General features: G+C 40.4%; 1 protein-coding gene and 3 long non-coding RNA genes across 4 annotated transcripts; 2 read left to right on the top strand and 2 right to left on the bottom strand.

Moving 5' to 3' along the window:
- Positions 1 to 1,392: 1,392 nt before the first annotated feature.
- On the top strand, positions 1,393 to 2,617 carry LOC145431372 (uncharacterized). Its single transcript, XR_013911676.1, has 2 exons — positions 1,393 to 1,529; positions 2,353 to 2,617. It is a non-coding gene; the product is annotated as an uncharacterized LOC145431372 (long non-coding RNA).
- Positions 2,618 to 2,660: 43 nt separating this feature from the next.
- On the bottom strand, positions 2,661 to 3,629 carry LOC145431374 (uncharacterized). The gene is made up of 2 exons (XR_013911678.1): positions 3,508 to 3,629; positions 2,661 to 3,227 (listed from the first exon to the last, which is right to left on the bottom strand). It is a non-coding gene; the product is annotated as an uncharacterized LOC145431374 (long non-coding RNA).
- Positions 3,354 to 5,171, top strand: LOC145431369 (uncharacterized). Its single transcript, XM_080306994.1, has 2 exons — positions 3,354 to 3,718; positions 4,605 to 5,171. Exons 1-2 carry the CDS (start codon positions 3,369 to 3,371, stop codon positions 4,873 to 4,875), a joined length of 621 nt encoding a protein of 206 aa, XP_080163120.1. The 5' UTR covers positions 3,354 to 3,368; the 3' UTR covers positions 4,876 to 5,171.
- A 43-nt stretch (positions 5,172 to 5,214) lies between these two features.
- Positions 5,215 to 6,452, bottom strand: LOC145431371 (uncharacterized). The gene is made up of 2 exons (XR_013911675.1): positions 6,313 to 6,452; positions 5,215 to 5,479 (listed from the first exon to the last, which is right to left on the bottom strand). It is a non-coding gene; the product is annotated as an uncharacterized LOC145431371 (long non-coding RNA).
- Between the last annotated feature and the right edge of the window lie 7,521 nt (positions 6,453 to 13,973).

Below are 13,973 nucleotides of genomic sequence, written 5' to 3'. Positions count from 1 at the left end.
GTTAGGACCAACTATAAAATAAACAGTGACCTCTTCTGATAAACAATAATCCACATCAAAATTCCTTCATCTAAACATGTTGGACTTATATTTTCCCTGGAAGCACATGAAAAACTGGAAATTAATTAGATGGTTTATTGCAGTGAGCTTTGGGAATAGACCATAAACCACACAAGACGGAGTCAGTACAGTCACTAGACGCACATGTTCACCCCGTCATGGTGGGATTACGAATTTTAATAAAACAACCAGCTCTAAAATAGAAGTCTGACAAAACTCGTGTTCTCAGTGGAATGCGAGCCTGTAGATTTGGTCTGTAGGCGTCTTTAATTGGAAGTTCATTTGAAGGTTGCCCTTCAAATGAATCTTGACCTCCGACCTTCTGGAAGTATTTCTCATGGACCCCTGTGTCTGGACTCCCCAGGCTATTTGGAGTTCACATCTCACCGACAGTCAATGCCAAACATGAGGTCCCGTAAATTCCACACCTGTTGTTTAGACCAAGCTACTCAGTCTCCTTAACAACAAGTAAGAATGAAACAGCTTTCCTGTTTGTGCAGCTCCTGATGTGGTTTAGGATTGTTGTTGGAACACAGTCATGTCAGCAAGCACTAGGAATTTATTTCACTTATTATTTCACATGATGTGCCAAACAGTGGAATCCTGGTTACTTTATAACTGAATATTTTACATAAAAAATAAATGACAGTGTGTTTTATTAAATATAGTAGCTTCTTTTTTCTGGCTTGGAACCACTTAAAAAACAAACAGATAACCTTTAAAGGAAATGATCAGGCTCTTTTAAAACAAAGGAAAATGTAAACAAAGACTTTTAGAACAGTTTCACCCAGACTCAGCTCTATATAGATCTGCTCTATATGGACAAAAGTATTGGGTCACCTACACATTACACCTGCAGGACCTTTTATGGTGTCCAATCCCTCAACCATATGCATAAACATGGAGTCTGCAGATGATGTCTAAATGATGTCTAAAGTCTCAGTTTTTACCCAGTGCATCTGAAGGGATGGCTCAGATGAAGAACGCGATGGACGCGAATAGAACGTCAGGTTTACATGTAAAGTCAATGGAAAGGCGCGATGACGCGCGATTGCGGGTCCCGCGAAAATTCGGAAGCAGATTTGCGTCGCGAAAACGCCAAAACGCGTGAAACGCGCGTCAGTGTAGCGCGTCTGGCGCGTTTGACTCGCGAATAAAACCACGCGCGTGAGTTTTTGTGTTGCATTTTGTGCATACGCGCGTTTCGCGTCTACCGCTCGAGTTGGAAAAATCTGAACTCCAGCGTCAAATCGCGCCGCGACAACCAATCAGGAGCCTGGTGACGTGGCTGTTACCTAGGTCAAAGGGGCAGATCCAGCCAAAGCCTTTCATACTTCAATGGAGGGGACGGCTAATCAATGCGGTAGCAAACAACTCGGAGCTGTACAACACCAGCTGCTTTCAGTACCGAGACAGGAATAAAAAGGACCGAGCTTGGAGGAAGATATGTGAAGAGATCGGGCAACCTGGTAAGTTCATTCATTTCTCTTTTGAAAGTTTTCACTGACCCGGGGAAGCCGCACAAAAGCTAGCAAGCCACCGCTATTTTCCCACTGACGTACAAATACCGTTCTGCTTTTATGCATGTTGTCATTTAGGAATATATTTTATTGTTTATTAATAAACAGCACACAGTGGTCCCGCTGTTCATCCGTCACTGCTTTGCTTTTTCGCTGATTTTTTATTGCACAGTACAGCATTGCATTCTGCAGCCTGATTGACAAATCTCCTGCGCTTGCCAAATTTATCACGTTTGGTTTTGATAACCATCGCGTCCAATAGAAAAAACAGCACAAAAACACCCATAACTATGAGCCTCATTCGGAAATAGACACCTGCACCGTGAGGGAAAAAGGCGCACGAAAGTGGCGGGCAGATGAAGACAAACCGCGGCATAATAATACTTTTACGTTTTGCAATCTACAAAGGTTTGCACTTTGAGAATCAATTGTGAGAACTGTGACCAGGGGCTAGTTATTCTGAGAACCCCTGCAATAAATGAGGGACCACTGTCTACTCTACGATTATTATATCCAACCTGTTAACATTTAATACTGTATTGATAGAACCAACTGATTCTGCAGCAGAGCATCCCCAGTCCCTGAGCTCCTGCTGCTGCACCCACAGATATGTACAGCAAGCACTGATACCTTTTTAGTCGGTGGGATCACCTTTACTAAATATCTACAACCAATCTGATTATATCCTGTTATTGTTTTTTTTTTTTTCAATGTTGAAATTAAAATCTAGTAGCAGCCTTCTCATTTCTTTGTGTTTTGTGCTGTTTTACAGGCCCACAGAGGAGGACGGCTCCGAGGCAGATGAGGGACGGGTCCCAGGACGGTCCATCGGCGGTGGAGCTGGCCATCCTGGAGTCCCTGAAGAGGCCACACCAGTCTCCAATGGAGCATTTCCTCCTCAGCCTTGTTCCTGCTCTGGAGAGCAGCTGGTCCTTTTTATTCCTGTCTCTCTGTAAATTCTTATATTTTATATATTTATGTTTAATGTTTTTCTGTTTGAGACTTTTAATATTATTTCAAATAAATGTTTATAATGACTGATGTCTCAGTTCTACTACACAGCAAATGTTGGCACACAACTTGACACATGTAGAATTTATTTCATATTATACTAATGACAAAATATACTGATACAGTGGGATGCAGAAGTTTGGGCAACCTTGTTAATAGACATTATTTTCCTGTATAAATCGTTGGTTGTTACAATAAAAAATGTCAGTTAAATATCATACAGGAGACACACACAGTGATATTTGAGAAGTGAAAAGAAGTTTACTGGATTTACAGAAAGTGTGCAATAATTGTTTAAACAAAATCAAGCAGGTGCATCAATTTGGGCACCACAAAAAAGAAATGAAATGAATATTTAGTGTATATCAATGTGTGTGTCTCCTATATGATATATGGGGTGCCTTTGTCTGGATGTGCTTCCCATCCAGAGCTGCACAGCACAGAGGAAAGTTCCAGCGCTCCTGGAATCCCTCTGTGATGGACCGCCAGTCTCCAGGTGAAGGCACAGCCATGAAGTCGTCCACTAGACAGTCCCAGATGGACGTCGCTGCCTGGGGGGTGATGTGGCTCACCGTGGACACACCGACTCTGAAACTGAACGCGATGGTCCTGAAGGAGTCCCCGGTGACAAGGAACCTGGACAAAATTGTTCAAAATCAGTATTATGTGTACTGCAGTTACAAAATACATTATTCAAATTCCAAAATACTTTTGTGATGTCAGATTTAAATCACAAAACATGAATCTTACATAAAACATTTTGTAATTATAAGGATAATGCTCTGCTCTCCACAGTACATAGAGAAGGGAGACTCCCTTCTCTATGTACTGTGGAGAGCAAAGCAGCAGCGGGAGTCTCCCTTCTCTATGTACTGTGGAGAGCAGAGCAGCAGCGTAAAAGACGTCCTCGCCGTACCTGGGTCCATCAGGTCCTCCAGAGGCGTGAGCAGTTTGGTGAGTTTCACCACTTGCTCCAGGAGCTGCGCCTGGATGACGGCCGATTCCAGCGCTATCACCGTCGGCCAGTTTGAGGACCTGCTTTCCCTCGTCGGTCCCAGCATCGCCCGCCTAGACACCAACTACAGACGCTCAATCCCACCTGCAGAGCGCCTGTCCGTCTGCCTGAGGTTAGTAAAACTATTTAATACGGTAGTCCTTTATTGATATCTGTGCTAATATGCTAATCCATCCAGTTATACACTGCTAACATGGATGTGCTATGCTAACAGTGAATGCTGTCGGTGTTTACTGAAAGCAAACTGTGGTACAGAGACGACTCTTTATAATATTTCTAGTGATACTCAGAAGCTCTCATCAAGTCCCGATTTAATTCGATTTATGCTGTTATCAGTGTTTGCATGATAGCATGGCTGTGGTGTCACATCAATGTATGCGCTCGGTGTTTGCTGATATCAAACTGTAGCATTAGGACCACTGAGTTAACCTTTGTAGTGATACTCACTCCTTTTTATTTAGACCTGGTTTAATTCTGGGATAGTTGAATATTTGTATATAATCCCTGCAGCTGTCAGACTCTATAGCAGGGGTCACAGCCTTTATTAAAACAGAGTTAGATAAAACTGTGAACAGTTTGGTTCATCTCTAGTTACATGGTTCTATCTTGATAAGCTGTCTTATCACAGATTAATTTTTCAAAAATATTAATGATTTAAGCAAGGAAAGGGCTACATGTCAACATACAACTCTTTTTCTATTAATGTCTCACTTCATTCCTACCTGATTGACATGTTTAGGAATTATGAGTGATTGGCTCACTGTAGTTGTGAAAGTTGCTACCAATCAAATTATGATATGTTAAAGTTAAAACAAAACACAACTGTTTTAGATATTATCTAATATACATTTTGTAATTATCCTTATAATTACAAAATGTTTTATGTAAGATTTAAGTTTTGTGATTTATATCTGACATCACAAAAGTATTTTGGAATTTGAATAATGTATTTTGTAACTGCAGTACACATAATACTGATTTTGAACAATTTTGTCCAGGTTCCTTGTCACCGGGGACTCCTTCAGGACCATCGCGTTCAGTTTCAGAGTCGGTGTGTCCACGGTGAGCCACATCACCCCCCAGGCAGCGACGTCCATCTGGGACTGTCTAGTGGACGACTTCATGGCTGTGCCTTCACCTGGAGACTGGCGGTCCATCACAGAGGGATTCCAGGAGCGCTGGAACTTTCCTCTGTGCTGTGCAGCTCTGGATGGGAAGCACATCCAGACAAAGGCACCCCATATATCATATAGGAGACACACACATTGATATACACTAAATATTCATTTCATTTCTTTTTTGTGGTGCCCAAATTGATGCACCTGCTTGATTTTGTTTAAACAATTATTGCACACTTTCTGTAAATCCAGTAAACTTCTTTTCACTTCTCAAATATCACTGTGTGTGTCTCCTGTATGATATTTAACTGACATTTTTTATTGTAACAACCAACGATTTATACAGGAAAATAATGTCTATTAACAAGGTTGCCCAAACTTCTGCATCCCACTGTATCAGTATATTTTGTCATTAGTATAATATGAAATAAATTCTACATGTGTCAAGTTGTGTGCCAACATTTGCTGTGTAGTAGAACTGAGACATCAGTCATTATAAACATTTATTTGAAATAATATTAAAAGTCTCAAACAGAAAAACATTAAACATAAATATATAAAATATAAGAATTTACAGAGAGACAGGAATAAAAAGGACCAGCTGCTCTCCAGAGCAGGAACAAGGCTGAGGAGGAAATGCTCCATTGGAGACTGGTGTGGCCTCTTCAGGGACTCCAGGATGGCCAGCTCCACCGCCGATGGACCGTCCTGGGACCCGTCCCTCATCTGCCTCGGAGCCGTCCTCCTCTGTGGGCCTGTAAAACAGCACAAAACACAAAGAAATGAGAAGGCTGCTACTAGATTTTAATTTCAATATTGAAAAACAAAAAACAATAACAGGATATAATCAGATTGGTTGTAGATATTTAGTAAAGGTGATCACAAGGGAATCCCACCGACTAAAAAGGTATCAGTGCTTGCTGTACATATCTGTGGGTGCAGCAGCAGGAGCTCAGGGACTGGGGATGCTCTGCTGCAGAATCAGTTGGTTCTATCAATACAGTATTAAATGTTAACAGGTTGGATATAATAATCGTAGAGTAGACAGTGGTCCCTCATTTATTGCAGGGGTTCTCAGAATAACTAGCCCCTGGTCACAGTTCTCACAATTGATTCTCAAAGTGCAAACCTTTGTAGATTGCAAAACGTAAAAGTATTATTATGCCGCGGTTTGTCTTCATCTGCCCGCCACTTTCGTGCGCCTTTTTCCCTCACGGTGCAGGTGTCTATTTCCGAATGAGGCTCATAGTTATGGGTGTTTTTGTGCTGTTTTTTCTATTGGACGCGATGGTTATCAAAACCAAACGTGATAAATTTGGCAAGCGCAGGAGATTTGTCAATCAGGCTGCAGAATGCAATGCTGTACTGTGCAATAAAAAATCAGCGAAAAAGCAAAGCAGTGACGGATGAACAGCGGGACCACTGTGTGCTGTTTATTAATAAACAATAAAATATATTCCTAAATGACAACATGCATAAAAGCAGAACGGTATTTGTACGTCAGTGGGAAAATAGCGGTGGCTTGCTAGCTTTTGTGCGGCTTCCCCGGGTCAGTGAAAACTTTCAAAAGAGAAATGAATGAACTTACCAGGTTGCCCGATCTCTTCACATATCTTCCTCCAAGCTCGGTCCTTTTTATTCCTGTCTCGGTACTGAAAGCAGCTGGTGTTGTACAGCTCCGAGTTGTTTGCTACCGCATTGATTAGCCTTCCCCTCCATTGAAGTATGAAAGGCTTTGGCTGGATCTGCCCCTTTGACCTAGGTAACAGCCACGTCACCAGGCTCCTGATTGGTTGTCGCGGCGCGATTTGATGCTGGAGTTCAGATTTTTCCAACTCGAGCGGTAGACGCGAAACGCGCGTATGCACAAAATGCAACACAAAAACTCACGCGCGTGGTTTTATTCGCGAGTCAAACGCGCCAGACGCGCTACACTGACGCGCGTTTCACGCGTTTTGGCGTTTTGGCGTTTTGGCGACGCAAATCTGCTTCCGAATTTTCGCGGGACCCACAATCGCGCGTCATCGTGCCTTTCCATTGACTTTACATGTAAACCTGACGCTCTATTCGCGTCCATCGCGTTCGGTGTGAACACACCGTAATTCCCATCAGCAAAAGCTACAAGGTACCAAAAAGTCACAAGCTTTGAATATGATGAAAATTACCAAAAAAAAGTGAAGTGGCCAAAAAAACCCTGAGAAATCAGTTTTTATTTCTCTATTCTCTTTTTTTGTTTTAATTTTGCATGGGAGTCAACAGTATGTCAGTGTTATAACTGGCTAAAAGTTGGTGAAACTGTCAGACAGAGATGGGCGTTACTGTAATCTGATTACTTTTTTCAGGTAACGAGTCAAGTAAGGGATTACTATTGCAAAAACGGGAATTAGATTACCGTTACTTTCCCGTAGGAACGCTGCGTTACTGCGTTACTAAAACCGTGATTTTTTTGCCAGAATGTCTCATGACAGTGACGTAAGCAAGTGCGACGTTTGTGACAAAAGCTGTGTGCAGATCAACAGTCGATCATATATGAATGCAGGAGAGAGTGTTTAAAGCGTGGAAGTACTGACCTTATTTTGAGTTTAATTCCATAAAAAGTGACAAAAACATTAGTGTCCGTTGTGCGTGGGAAGAAAACTTCTTTTTACAGCGAAAAAAAACCCCTAAACTTCCAAGCAAGCACCGAGTGCGCTGAGAAACTTGCGGATTCTTCAACTGACCGCCGCGGCACACCTGCACCAGGGCAAACCTCCGCCTACGCTACTCCTGCTTTACAGGTGAAAATAGAGCAACAGGACCGCTAGTCTTTGATGTTATTTATTTTCTGTGTTTTACTTGCATCTATTTGAAAGACTGAGTGAAACACACAAAAAAAAATTGTATGTGCTGGAATGTGCAGAAAATAAGTTTAAATGTTAAGCAAATTTCTTCAAGTCAGAGAATGTTGCATATAATTATATTTTTGCTTGATGCATAAAGTTAAAAGATTAAAACTAATAAAACAAGTTTTAAAAAGAGAGACTTTTCCATTTGATTACATTTTGTATGATGGATTATACAGAAAAAGTAGAATTGGGCTGAAAGATCTATCGGTTTATCACCTATTCAGGTTGTAAATTGTGTTTTTAAAAAGTAACTAAGTAATTAATTACTTTTGAAAATAAGTAATCAGTAAAGTAACGGGATTACTTTTTTGGGGAAGTAATCAGTAATTAGTTACTGATTACTTTTTTCAAGTAACTTGACCAACACTGCTGTCAGATGTAGTTGAAAAAGGTATTCCAGTCTATAGATGCATCAATACTGAACTAGAAAATAGCTCTTAAATAACAGAAAATAAAGGAGTATATAAAGACTGCATAAGCCCATAAGAACATTCCTTTTATCCTTTTTGTATTACGGTTGGAAAAGTTCCAAGATTTTGTCCTGGTCAAAAGCTGTGTTTGTACCACATTTACTTTATTAGGATCTGGTCACCACATGATTGGAAAGAAAAGGGCCTTTCCCAAACTGTTCCCACAGAGCTCAAAGGATTAAGATTTCCTTTCACCGGAACTAAGGTCAATCCCAAAAAAGCAATATACTACTGTCATTGAATTCAGTCATTAAAAGGTGTGGCTCAGTAGTTTTTACCATGTAGGGTACTTCCCAAACACGACATTTATGATTGACATAAATGTCAATCAAGTTGTAATCTTCTACTTTAAAAATGTATTAAATTTTGGTAATTTAATTAAATATTAAGTATGACGAGCTACATATATTTTCGGCACAATGGTCTAATAGACCTGCTGTCAATAGTGAGCATGGGAACATTTTCTCAACCAGAAATAACTGAATTAAATTAAGTTAAGTCCAATCCCCAGTGTAGACTAATAAAGTCACATCAAATCATTGTCATCTTCCCCATTTCTTGCTCTCGTTGGCCTCTTTGGATGTACGACACCTAAAACCTCCTGATACTACTGTGACCCACAGCCCATCGGGATATGTAGGAACACATCATATGCATGATAAGGCAGGCAGCGCTAAACCCGATGGACAAATGCATTAGGAGAATTGCCATTGTAGCAGCAGGCCCACAGTGAGACTCCCCCGCTGTAAAAGGCAATGATGCGCAAGCGCTGTAGAAATTCCTCTGTGCAGAGAGCGACGTTACGTGCGGCTTCATCCAGCGGGCCAAAAAACCATCCTGTCACGCAAGAGCTGTGCCATATAATGCCTCATTGCTCATCCATTTTGTGTCAGCCGTGTTTGCGACAGAGTTCTGCTGCCGTAGAAATAATCGCCCACAAACGATTTGTTTCTTTAACACTTCTCATGTGCACGTTAAACTGAAGAGGGAAGAAAATAGGTAAGTAAATGAACAGCTGTTTCATGTCAGCAGATGAATTTGAGTTTATGCCTTGCTCCACTTGGTGCAGTTGCACAGAGCTCTGAGAGATCCGCTAAAAACAAGGCAAGAAAACCGGTAAAAAAAACAAAAAAAACAAGTTATTTACATATTATCTCAATATTTTACGCTGTAACTTAGCTCTAAGCTTACCAGACCGCTGATATCGAGCTGAAACTGAGCGCTGCTCAGAAAGCCCACGTGACTCATGCGGGACAGAATCACATACGTATGTGAAATTGACAAAATAGAGTCATGAGTTATGATGGATCGTGTAGCATAAAGCGGGGTGGGTAGACCATGCTGTCCTTGAACATAACAGAAAGAAAAATGTCTTCAAGCTTTTGCCCTTCATATTAAATCACAAAGTGACAGGCACAGTGGGGGGATCACTTCAGCCATTCATCCCAGATTCTGGATTCTATTACGGACGTTTCTGCTGAGTAACATGAGTTATGACACAGTCTTTTCAATCAGTCCACTTAGTTTAAGCACAATTATTATTTTACAAAGACGCTCTATTTTAAAATGATCTAAGATGGTTAGACATATTAAAGTAGTAAATCAAATATCAAAGAGACTGTGTAAGTGATTGATATGATATGATTATTACCAGCAGTGACATACAGAATTGATAGCTGTACATGGTGTATATAGATGAATAAATCCATATGTATTTATAAATGACTTACTAAGGAGGATTAATGATATATAAAGGATTATTTAAGCACTCGCTACCTTACTAATGCTTAATAGTGTTACATTATTATAAAGTCATACCATTATTTTTATTATTAGCGGAAGCTCGACCTGCATGCAGTTTTTGCCAGATTTGCGTCAGATTCGTTACAGTTGAGAATTCTAAAGAAAACATGTAATTGCTAATAATTTGGAACCATTCAAAATGTAGGATTTTTAACTTGTAAAGTGTAAAATGTAACAGTAACAGTCCATCAGCCGTTGTACAGCGATTTACCTTGACCATTGTAGACATCCTTTCTGTTATTTATAACTTGATTTAGCTGTAAATCATAAGCCTACATCGCTAAATTACTGCTAAATTTGATTTTGAGAACTGTTTAAAGCTGTGCATTTCATATGTGCAGCTATATATATACATATTATAGTCATTATAGTATGATTTAGAAATAATATTTAAATGGTGCTTTAACCCTCTGGATTCAACGAACACACCAGTGCATCCAAATCACATCACTGATTTAAGACAAGCGTGTTGAAAGCGTAGGCTTCAAACTATATATGTCACAAACAAGGATGCGGTGGACTCAAAAGCAGACTCAATTGCTCGAACTATGTATAATTTATTAGAAGGAACAAAAACGTGAACAGAACTGGGTTTAACAGAAACCATTCGCAGAAACTAAGGGAAATTCGTGGGCGGGGAAACAGGCGTAGAGCACACGGAGAACTCGAACGGGAACTTTATGTAAACACAGGAGAAAGGTGTTACTGAGTGACAAACGAGTAAGGGACAGAGGTATGGAGTGCCAGTGGATAGTCTTGGGCTTACTTGGAGACCCTGGTTATTAAGCGGGGGAAAAGGCTGCCATGGGAGCATTCCAGAGAGGATCGAGAGTGGGGAGAGTCCGGTCCAGATTCCAAGGAGGTGGAGAGTATGGACTGAAGGGCAGGCTGAGAAGAAGTTGTGTATGTGGTCCTTGGGTTCCGAGCAGACGGAAAAACAGGATGGAGACGGAACCAGCACTACTGGTGAGTGCGACGGGTGATGAATCACAGATGGTAGCAGGACGAACTGGCGAGGAGTGGCAGGCAGCGCTGGCTTAAAAACCCTCTAGGTGGAGCCCCGGAGATTGAAAACAGGTGATGAGCTGGCCAACTCCACCCCAAAGGACGGATGACAGGAACCTGGACCATGCCCAACCAGACACTCCCACATCATATGACAATATATCAATGTCTATGCATATTGATATATGCATAGACATTGATATATGTATATTTTGTGTGACGGTGGTACTGTTAAACTATAAAATAATCTATACAAAAGCAAAAATATTCAGAATCACATTCTGTGTGTGTACATATTAAAGAACATGCCACTAGATATTTAGGATTGAGGTATTCATTTTAGTTTGATATTGCAAAGCCCCATTTGCTGACAACGGTTGGTGTAGGTCCCCCACAGTGCGGAGTAGGATTAGGATTAATCATCAGAATCAGAACCAGAATACTTTCATAATCCCTAAGGAAATTATGTGGGTTACAGTTGCTCCAAAACAGTAACGGTAACAGACTAAACTAATTAAATAATACAATATATTACAAAGTTTACAAATGTAAGAAAAAGCAGTAATGTATACAAATTGCTTAATTATAAATCTCAAGAATATTACAGAGGAGAAATATATATATATATGCCATTTAACTCTAACCTGTGAAACATTTGTTATTTTACTGTTGGGCGAGTGCAAAAGGGTGTAACAATTGCAGTGGATTGGCATGTGGACCTCAGAGGGTTAAAACGAAACCAAATTAGAATAGATGTAACTCACTAGATGAGTGATTTTTTCAAAATAATTTCCATGCATGCTTGCACACCTGTAAACAGATCGCATTGTTTGGTCAAAAGGAAACCACAGGTTTGGTTGCTTATGGAAACCGTTAGGTTTTTCTTTCTTTGTTTAGAAAACTGCTAAGCTGGGTTATGTTAGAGCAGTACCTGCAGCATCGCTCCTCATGTAAAGAAGAAGCTATAGCGATGGGGAAAGATTACCCATAAAAGAAGGACAACAGGTAAATAGGATCTATAGCTTAAATGTTTTGGCTAATGTATTTTTGACTGATAAGAGCTAATCAGCAAGCAAACATGTTTCCAGAGTGTCAGCAGCATTTTGCGTCATATTTGTGGATGTACCCAGTGTACTCTCTGCTCCACTCAGTATGTGTCACAATAAAACAGATGCAGACACGTGGACTGTAGGAGAAAAGAGACAGGTAAAATGAATATAACTCGACTTGACAATCAATTGTGACATTGCTGTAAGTGTAATAAAAACTTACTGAAAGAGTGTTAGTGTGCGTTGATGCTTGGCTTATAAAGACAGGTTTCTTTTTTAGGTTTTTTTACAACTATCATCTTGCTGGCCAGTGCACACCAGGCACTGAGGTTTTAATGTCCACTGACTTTTTTTCTCTTGTGATCTGCTGCAATAGGACTCTCTCTGTTTGAGACCTGCATTATAGTTTAAGTACTTTCCTCAGCACTGTGGATGAGTGCTGTGTCGCTACATGTAACAATAAAACTTAAAGGGGAACAGTAGAGTGGGCTGAGAAAGAATTGGTAAAGCAGGGGAAGCTTGGCATAATTATGCATATATAATCATAAAGTGAGGTAAATGTGCAATGGGAGTGCAAACTTTTAGCTTTATTTCAAGGCGTTTAACAAAAGCTTTGCCTAAATGGTTAGGAGTTACACCCATTTTCATGTTTAGTCCTCAAAGACTCAAAAGTAACTGGACAACTGACTGACAAGCATTTTCCTGGCTGGCCAAAGCTTGTTACCTCATTATTCCAGAATAAATTGAGTAGATAAAAGATCTGGAGGAGATTCCAAGTGGTGAACTTACCTTTAGTAGCTGTTCCTGGAGCTCTCAATGCTATCAATGCCAAGTCCAGAGGGATGTCAAAACAACTAGTGCATGATACTAGAATTGTTTCTCTGGTTAAGAAAAACAACTTCACTGCATCTAGCCAAGTGAAGAACACACTCTAGGAAATGGTAAGAAGAGAAAAGTATGGGGAAAAAGAAACAGCTCATACTTATCTGCCAATCATGCCGGAGTCAGTTTTATGGCATGGACATGTATGGCTTCCTGTGGAAGTGGGCCACTGGTGTTTATCGATGCTGTGATTGCTGATAGAAGCATCAGGATGAATTGTGAAGTGTACAGAGCTGTACTCTCTGCTCAGATTCAGCCAAATGCTCCAAATCAAATCAGACAGCACTTCACAGTGAAAATTGATAATGACCCAAAGCATACTGCAAAAGTAACCCAAGGGTTTCTTAAGGCAAAGAAATGGGAAAGTTTTTTAATAGGCCAGCCAGTCACCTGATCTCAACCCAACAGAGCATGTTTTCAGTTATTGAAAACAAAAATGACGTCATAGTGACTCACAAACAGCCGCAACTGACGGCAGCTCCATAAAGGTCTGGCAGACTCCAGACAGTCATTGACTGGAAAAGACTTTTTTCAAGTATCCAAGTATCAAAAAACATCCTTAGATTTTAAATTATGTTAGTTTGTCAAATTAGTTTTGAGTCTCTGGAAATCAAATCTTGATAGATTGGAAATCCACCGTGGTTGTGTACCAGTGTTGTGTCCGCACGCAACAGACAACTTAGAGAAGAGCAAAATTCATTTTGTATAATAAATTACATTTTGTATCTTTGTTACTAGCAGCCTTTTGGAAGAATGCATCATTTGTCCCAATTTCTTTACTTGAATCTATGAAAAGTCTCAAAGATAACCCAGCTTGACAGTAACAAAACAATGTTTTTGCACCAACAAGGTGATTCCCAAAGAGCTATTAGCCAAAAACTGTGGCATATCTCAGCATGTGTGAAGTGTGTGCTTAAAAGATTTGAGGAAACTGGACAAGTGGAGGATGAAAGAAGTGTCAGGAAAAAAAAACCTACATCCAGCAGATGAGCAGTATCTGAAAGTCATGTCTTTCACAAATACGAAAAATCCTGCAAAGGACCCTTCAGCTGATCCACCTACTGTTCGCTGAAGCCTCATCAGAAATGGTCTCAAGGGAAAGGCGTCTGTCCAGATGCCAGTCTTCAATAAGAGGGGCAGGGAGAAAAGGCTGAG

The sequence above is a fragment of the Astatotilapia calliptera genome, chromosome 2 (genome assembly GCF_964374335.1).
Source record: "Astatotilapia calliptera chromosome 2, fAstCal68.1, whole genome shotgun sequence".
Classification (NCBI taxonomy): Eukaryota; Metazoa; Chordata; class Actinopteri; order Cichliformes; family Cichlidae; genus Astatotilapia; species Astatotilapia calliptera.
This window is presented reverse-complemented; position numbering and strand designations above follow the sequence as displayed.

Excerpts from the sequence above, each read along its gene's own strand:
- LOC145431369 (XM_080306994.1), top strand. The coding sequence starts at position 3,369 with ATGCTCTGCTCTCCACAGTACATAGAGAAGGGAGACTCCCTTCTCTAT. Across the intron at positions 3,719-4,604 it reads CGCCTGTCCGTCTGCCTGAG|GTTCCTTGTCACCGGGGACT; the intron begins GTTAGTAAAACT and ends AATTTTGTCCAG.